The sequence below is a fragment of the Wolffia australiana genome, chromosome 1 (genome assembly GCF_029677425.1).
Source record: "Wolffia australiana isolate 7733 chromosome 1, ASM2967742v1".
Classification (NCBI taxonomy): domain Eukaryota; kingdom Viridiplantae; phylum Streptophyta; class Magnoliopsida; order Alismatales; family Araceae; genus Wolffia; species Wolffia australiana.
The window spans coordinates 571530-579788 of record NC_135835.1 but is presented as its reverse complement, the minus strand read 5'-3'; the positions used below and the strand labels follow the sequence as shown (position 1 = coordinate 579788).

General features: G+C 42.5%; 1 protein-coding gene across 1 annotated transcript; it reads right to left on the bottom strand.

Moving 5' to 3' along the window:
- Positions 1-5686: 5686 nt before the first annotated feature.
- LOC144700252 (uncharacterized) lies at positions 5687-6748 on the bottom strand. The gene is made up of 3 exons (XM_078571720.1): positions 6596-6748; positions 6180-6509; positions 5687-6045 (listed from the first exon to the last, which is right to left on the bottom strand). Exons 1-3 carry the CDS (start codon positions 6678-6680, stop codon positions 5885-5887), a joined length of 576 nt encoding a protein of 191 aa, XP_078427846.1. The 5' UTR covers positions 6681-6748; the 3' UTR covers positions 5687-5884.
- Positions 6749-8259: the final 1511 nt, after the last annotated feature.

Genomic DNA, 8259 nt, shown 5'->3' with positions numbered 1-8259 from the left:
TAGGAGGCCCACCTATTTAACGTGTTATGTTTGCTTATACTTTTCTCCTAATTGTCTTGTTTCAGTGGTTCAACGCCCATTAAATATCGATGATTTATGAATACAGATGTTCCTTATCGTTCCATCTTGCACGTCTCGGGAATTCGGACGGACCAATTCAAAGAAGAAAATTTGTCGAAGTCCAAAGTCCTTGCATTAACGTCCTTATTAATGGTTCCAGCGGATGATGACGATGAGAGGACCTCCAAGCTAGTGTCTAGATCCCTAAAGATCTACGATTAACTTTACGAAAGCAATCGTAGAGATCAAGAGAGCGCCACCAACGAGGGGATCATTTTGTTAGGGCAGGTTTCTCATAGCATTGAACTAAGCGGTAGGCTCCACTGCCCATCTAGTTTCAGCCCAAGTGTCTTCGATGTTACTTAAAAGTTTTTGAATGTAGTCCCCGGTATCTTTAAGGCGGTAATGCTGTCAATTCAACGATGAGAAAATGTCACCAACTATAGGTCTACGAATGATATTAGAAATCGAAAGATAGGTTTTCAGGGAGATAGGTTTTCAGGACGAAGACAGTTTTTTCTTTGCCTGTCATATTTCTCATGGTTATAAGACAAGCGTGTTAGATTAATTTCTTAATCTGTGGACAATTATATATATGTATGTATATAATTGCATATTGTTAAGCTATCAAGTATAAATCCCACTTCATATGTGATTCACTTAATGACGGGATTAAGACATTTATAACAATAAGTGTGGTAATTAATTGTTTAGAGGCTAAACTTGTCCTAATTATAATGATGGGATTAATTAAGACATGCTTAAGAGGCTTAAGTATCTCCTCTTCCTATAAATAGGGGCCAGGTCCTTGGGTCTTAAGGTAATTGACTTTTCTCCTGAGCATCCCATTACTCAGAGAGACTTCAGGAAGTCATCCGGTATTGATCCAAAAGGCCTTCCCCTGAAGATTGCTTGATTCAACTAAGCGAAGAAGCCATGAATAGAAAACAAAGAAAGTAAAAAATGGGAAAGATACAGCTTCAGGAAAACTTGGAAGTGGAACAGTATTTTAATGCTAAGTGAATTGAGAGAGAATCTCATAGTAGGGCCTTCTAATAGAACCTTTTTGCACTTGGGCTGTTCAGAATACTGAATTACTACAGTAGTTTTAAAGGAATCTGAATTCTTCATTCGTACATGGGGATCATACCCCCTTTTCAGACGTGCGCTGTGTGATTTCGGAATAAGCAGAGTTGACCTGACAGGTGAATATAGGATCAATATTGATCCAATTGAGGTAAACAGGAAGACCTTACATGTTGCCTTGATCTTTCTTTGTCGAAAGTGTCTTCAAGAAAATAAATTCAGTTTTATAGGAATCATGATTCTTCAACTCGTCGTGCCATGCACTTTTCTCATCAATACGGACCTGTTTCACCCACCGTTTCTTCTTCACCGTTCCATCGAGAACAACGGTGGGACTAAGTATCAAGAAAGACTACAATCGGGAACAAACCATTCTTCAGATTAAGCGTCAGTTAGAAAGATTAAGGAATTGGGCTGTTCAAGATACAGTTATTCTCAACGTTAGATATCGCGTAATTCTCAGGTTCAATGAGAATGGGCCCTTAATCTTGGCTCTGCCAATCCATCTTTTTCGTTTCCGTCTTCTATCGTCTCCTGATGAACATTTGATATCCCTCTTCCATGTCCGTAAATCTCGAAACTTATCACTATTTTGTTTCTTGCGCGGAAATGATATCACCTGCGTAATCTTACATGGACCGATGAGATGACATTGCTGACTACTCTTCCAAGCTTCTGCTGCTCGTGACTCTCTCTCTCCTCCTCATTCTCATTCTCACACTCTCGCTCAGTTTTTTCGCTCCCTCTTTTTTTCTCACCGTTTCTCTCTGACTCTCATTTTATTTCTCTCTCTCTCTCTTAGCTTTTCGCTCCCTCTCTTTTTTTCTCTCTGTTTCTTGCTGACTCTCATTTTATTTCTCTCTTTCAGTTTTTCGCTCCCTCTCTCTGGTCTCCACGTTTCTTGCTCTGTCTCAGTTTTTTGCTCTCTCTCTCTCTCAATTTTTTGCTCCCTCACTCTCCCTCATCCTCTCTCCCTCTGTTTCTAGCTCCCTCTCATTCTCTCTCTCTCAGATTCTCGCCCCTACCTCTCTCTTTCTTTTTCCTCTTTCCTCTCTGTCTCTCTCTTCTCTGTCCCTGTGTCTCTCTCTTGCTCACGCTCTCTCAGTCTCTCTTCTCTCTCTCTCTCTCCTTCTCACTCTGTCTCTCTCCTCTCTCTCTCTCCTCTTATGGTCAGAAAAATCCCAAAAATGCAGAAAAATCATAAATATCTTCTGAAAATAGATTTAATGATTTTAATATCGATAACAGGCAAATACGAGTAATTTAATGCAGATAAGCATGTAAATATAATCATATAAGGTACTAAAAATGCATGTTATTATTGTCATCTTGGCGTAGGCCCCAGTTTTGGAGGGACCTGCTGCTGATTCTTCAAATTTGATCAGTTATCTGTTACATAGAGAGAGTTTTAAACAAGAGAACATTGGAGGTTGGACTGTTTCATGGGTTCATAGGACATTGGTAACATCAAATTAGATCAATAATCTTATGTTTTATACTTTTTTAATTTTAAAGGCATATTTTTAATTTTGGAAAAGGTTTAACGTGGGTCTAGGCTGGGAATTAAGAAATACTTGCCCTCCAAACCCTTGGAATTAAATACATTGCCTGAGAGAGTTAGGGCAATTCTATATATTCTCTTCTCTCCACTCTTTATATCTCTTCTTCTATTTCTGCACCCAACTTATTGTTGGAGGCCTACTGCATCTGATTTCTTTGATCCATTCTTGTTCTAAAGGAATTTGGGTGAGAGAGAGCTCATGGGTGATCATGATTGTGGATAAATATTCCAACGCATCAAACATCCCTGAAAAATTCCTCTTGTAGCAAAATTTACTGTGTTTTTAGTCTACTACACCTTCCCCCACAGAGCGCTGGCGACTACAAATTGTGGCCCAAAGTTTTCTTTAACATTAAATCTTATTTCTTTCCCTGAAATTTCTGAAATAGTTCCTACAAAAATCACAAATTATTATTAGGACTTATCTAACAAAACACATATGTATTCATTTTATTTTAAATAATTTTGACTAATTTTCATTTATTTCATTGATTCTCGTATTTATAAAATACTTAGAAGTCCAGTAAAAATATAAAATACCTAAATATATATTTGAAATGAAATTAACCCCTCATTGTCTTCTCCTGTGCATTCCACCCTTACCCTGTTTAAGGAAGGAAAATGTTTTAAGTATTGTTTGATAAATCAGAGCCTTACTACGACTTATTTCACCCAAATTCTAGTTTATCACACATATGTCTATCTCCTCACTCTGTCTCTCTATCCTCTTGCTCTGTCTCGGTGTCTCTTTCCTTCTCACTCTACCTCTTTCTCTTCTTTCTCTCTGTCTCTATCTCTCACCTTCTTTCTCTCTCCTCTCTCTCTTCTCTGTCTCTGTGTCTTTATTTCTCTCACTCCTCTCTCCCTTCCCTCTCTCTTCTCTGTCTATGTGTCTCTCTCCTTCTAACTCTGTCTACTTCTCCTCTCTCTCTTCTCTGTCTCTGTCTCTCTCTCTTTCTCTCCCCTCTCACTTCTCTGTCTCTGTCTCTCTCTCTCTTTCTCTCTCCTCTCTCTTCTCTCTCCTTCTAACTCTGTTTATCTCTCTTCTCTGTCTCTGTTTTTCTCTCTCCTCTCTCTCTTATCTGTCTCCGTGTCTCGCTCCTTCTCATTCTGTCTCTCTCCTCTCTCTCTCTCTTCTCTGTCTTTGTGTCTATCTACTCCTCACTCTGTCTCTCTAACCTCTCTCTCCCTCTGTCTCTTTCCTTCTCACTCTGTCTCTCTCTCCTCCCTCTCTGTCTCTGTCTCTCTCTTCTCACTCTCCTCTCTCTCCATCTCACTATGTCTCTCTCCTCTCTCTGTCTCTATCTCTCTCCTTCTCACTCTGTCTCTCTATCCTCTCTCTCTTTCTCTGTGTCTCTCTCCTTCTCACCTTGTCTGTTTCTCCTCTCTCTCTTCTCTGTTTCTGTCTCTCTCCTTTCTCTCCTGTCTCTCTCTTCTCTGTCGCTATGTCTCTCTCCTTCTCACTCCGTCTGTCTCTCCTCTATCTCTCTTCTGTCTCTATCTCTCTCCTCTCTCCTCTCTCTTCTCTGTCTCTGTCTCTCTCCTCTCTCTCTTCTATGTCTCAATGTCTCTCTCCTTCTCACTCTGTCTCTCTTTCTCACTCTGTCTCTCTTTCCACTCTCTCTCAGTGTCTCTGTGTCTCTTTCCTTCTCACTCTGTCTCTCTCTCTCTCTCATTATCTCTCTCCTCTCTCTCCATCACACTCTGTCTCTCTCTCTTCTCTCTCTGTCTCTGTCTGTCTCATTCTCTCTCTCCTCTCTCTCCATCTCACTCTGTCTCTCTCTCCTCTCTCTCTGTCTTTGTGTCTCTCTCCTTCTCACTCTATCTGTCTCTCCTCTCTCTCTTCTCTGTGTGTGTCTCTCTCCTTCTCTCTCTCCTGTCTCTCTCTTCTCTGTGGCTAAGTCTCTCTCCTTTTTAATCCGTCTGTCTCTCCTCTCTCTCTTCTCTGTCTCTGTCTCTCTCCTCTCTCTCTTCTCTGTGTGTGTCTCTCTCCTTCTCTCTCTCCTCTCTCTCTTCTATGTCTCTATGTCTCTCTCCTTCTTACTCTGTCTCTCTCTCATCTTTGTCTGTGTCTATCTCTTTCTCGCTCTGTCTCTCTTTCCACTCGCTCTCTCTGTCTCTGTGTCTATTTCCTCTCACTCTGTCTGTCTCTGTCTCTGTTTCTGTCTCTCTCCTTCTCTCTCTCCTCTTCTCTCTCCTCTCTCTCTTCTCTGTCTCTGTTTCTCTCCTTCTCTCTCTCCTCCTCTCTCTCTTCCTTCTCTGTCGCTCTCTCCTCTCTTTCTCTCTTTCTCTCTTCGCTGTCTCTGTGTCTCTCTCCTTATATCTGTGTCTCTCTCTCCTCTCTCTCTTCTCTGACTCTGTGTCTCTCTCTTTCTCACTCTGTCTTTCTCTCCTACATTTCTTTCCTTCTCACTCTGTCTCTCTTCTCTCTCTCACTCTCATCTCCGTCTCATTCTGTCTCTAGTCTCTCTCTCTTCCGTCTCTATCTCTCTCTGTCTCTCATTTTCTCTCTGCCTCTCCCTCTCTCTTTCTGTCTCTCTCTTTCTGTCTCTCTCTCACGATTTCTGTCCGCCTCTCCTACTCTACCTGTGTTGTCTCGTCCCTTCTCTCTCTCTCTCACGATTTCTGTCCGCCTCTCCTACTCTACCTGTGTTGTCTCGTCCCTTCTCTCTCTCTCTCTCTTGTCCCTTCTCTCTCTCTCTCTCTCTCTCTCTCTCTCTCTCTCTCTCTCTCTCTCTGTCTCTCTCTCTCTCTCTCTCTCCCTCTCTCTCTCTCTCTCTCTCTCTCTCTCTCTCTCTCTCTCTCTCTCTGTCCCTCCCTCTCTCTCTCTGTTCCTCCCTCTCTCTCTCCATCTTCTCTCCTTTTCTCCTCCCCCTCTATCCGTATCCTATTTCCCTCTCTCTCTCTCTTTGACGATTGAATGCAGCTTTGTGCTCCGTCACTGGAGCATGAGTGTTTAAGAATAATCGTGAAAAGATGTGGAGCAAGGGCGGCAGATCTAATCTTAAACCGAGATGCATGGCAATATAGGTCGGAGGATCTAAAAATATCAAGCGCAAAATTAAACGTGTCGAAATAGATGGAGATCAAATACTATGAATATCGTGCAACTCATCGCCGGCTGTCTTCGTGGGAGAAGGGTTAAGAACCTGAAGGAGACGTCGCTCTCTTTCCGAATTAAAATCCTTCCGGAGCCGGGGCGGGCTCTGATGCTGGACTGGCTGAATCCCACTTTCCTGCTGAGACTGCCGCGATAGGGGCGAGTCCCATCTCTCCTTCTCCCATGGAGCGCCGAACGCCTGACCGCCGCGCCGCGCAGATGTCTGGCAGGAACGTCCCTGCAAGTTCAAAACCCACGACCCAAGATCAACACCGAATTAAAGAGCTTCGTCAATCGGACGTGCCTCCATCGTTGAACGAGAATAGAAACCCGAGACAACGGCAAGAGTAGAAGCATTCATGATGTTCTCACCTTCGGCGGCGGCGAGGTTGAAGAAGAGGTCGACGATGTTGGGGCAGTTCTGGTAGCAGCCGGCAGAGCAGAGCTTGCGGGTGAAGCCGGAGTCGAGGAGGGCGTCGGAGGAGATGCCCACGGTGCCGCGGTCGACACCGCAGGCGTTGACGCATTCGTCTGTCTCGATCCAGTCGGTCATCTTTTCTACCCGCACCTCCGACGTCCGGCACTGGAACTCCGTCGTCCCGTCCGTCTTGGGCACGCTCTCCAGTACGCATCTCTTCGACTGCGCCGACACCGCGTACGCGCACAGCTCCTGCGGCAGCTCTTCGCACTCCACCCCCAACGCTGCATGTAAATGAAACTTCAATCATCCCACGAATATATGCATAACTTACGTGAATACAGCGTATGTGAGATTAAGATATAGTTACCTCTGACGGAAGGAAGGTTGGAAATGGAGAGGAGAAGGGAGACGGCCAGAGCCACGGTCAAGGAAGAGGGCGTGGGAAGAGCCATGGCTGGAAGAAGGCCTGCGGGTGACTTCTCTTCGGTTCTGGGTATTTCTCCACAGGGAACGTTTATTTATAGCGTGCGGCCACCCTTCTTTGATGGACATTATTCTTTTATTTGTTTGTAATCTCTCTTCCTCACGCGGAGATGACGATTGATAGAGCTTGGTCTTTCGACCGGGGAAAAGACTACCAACTACCAAGACACAGAAACGGATACGCGGTTCGGGCTCACTGGGCCTTCTGTGCGGCAGCCCAAAGGTCATTGACCAGAGGAGAAGCGAGTCGTTGTAAGGTTTTTGGAGACGAGGTCGACGCCTCACCCACCGAAATGTCGTTGGCGATTACTTGGTCAAATGGTGTTACATGCTACAAAAAAATAGCCTTAAGTGGATGAATTAAGGGAAAACTTTAGAGGTTTCGAATCACATCCTTAGTGTTAGGTTTTTGAAATGGATTTTTTACGGTCTTCCCATTGACATTTTGTATCCCGTATGGGTTCGGTTCGTACCCACTTAGATCAAGCCCACTAGGCCTGTACCTAAATGTGAGGTATGTATTTAATGCATAGTCGATGATATTCCTCGATTGTTCACATTAGACGATTTAATTCATCATGTCAAATTTTATATTAGATTTATTTGATCATTTCATAACAAAACTTAGGTTCCGGATATTCTAAAAATGACAGCATAAAAGTTGAAATTTACCAAGACTAAGACAACTAATATTAATTCATTTATCATTAAAAATATTATTTAATAATATCTGATATTAATAACATTATTAATATTACCTCTCTAGGTCTTGGAGAAAGATATTTCTCAAACCAACTCTCAAATCCAAGTTTATTCTCATGGCTGTTGACCATATCGTATGCACATGTTGAAGGGTATGTGTTCATTTTTCTAAGAAAACTTGCCTTTATCACATTTCCTCTTCCATCTTTGTCGAATGAATGTATAGTTTGATTTTTTCTTGTTTTCCACTTCCATGATTTTCCATCATATTTTGCTGTATTTTTTTCTCTTTCTCTTAGCGTTGCTTGGTGTTTTTTTCTTCCTCAAGAAATAAGCTCTGAAGGTCGACTATTTTGAGTACAGGCTTCTACATCTTGAAAACAAAGATAAAACGCATGAAGGAGAGGATCTACCCTGTGGTTTGTAATTCTTTAGCTCCAGAACTTATTTATACCTCATGCATTGATAAGCATGCATAAAATGGTAGGGAGGAGTCATGCCTTTTTTCAGATTTGTCATAGTTATTTTAAATTTTGTGTATTATCGTAAGTTGGGGGGAGAAAAATGCTCTATGGATTCACGTGATCATAATGCCCACACTTTTAGAAGTCCATGTATCCTTGATCTTAGAAACATGTATGGATGAGGTATTCAATTGAATCAAATCAACATCATTTTCAGATAATATTGACCAGACTCACAAATATGTGATTGACTTCCTAGTGGCTACTATATCTACTGGAGTAGAAGAGATGAAAATCAAAGGTTTGAATTTCTATTGACATGGAATGGAGTGATTGAGTGATACATCCCATGGACGTTGTATTCTAATATATACACATTGAT

Excerpts from the sequence above, each read along its gene's own strand:
- LOC144700252 (XM_078571720.1), bottom strand. The coding sequence starts at position 6,680 with ATGGCTCTTCCCACGCCCTCTTCCTTGACCGTGGCTCTGGCCGTCTCC. Across the intron at positions 6,510-6,595 it reads CAACCTTCCTTCCGTCAGAG|CGTTGGGGGTGGAGTGCGAA; the intron begins GTAACTATATCT and ends ATTTACATGCAG. Across the intron at positions 6,046-6,179 it reads CAACCTCGCCGCCGCCGAAG|GGACGTTCCTGCCAGACATC; the intron begins GTGAGAACATCA and ends TTGAACTTGCAG.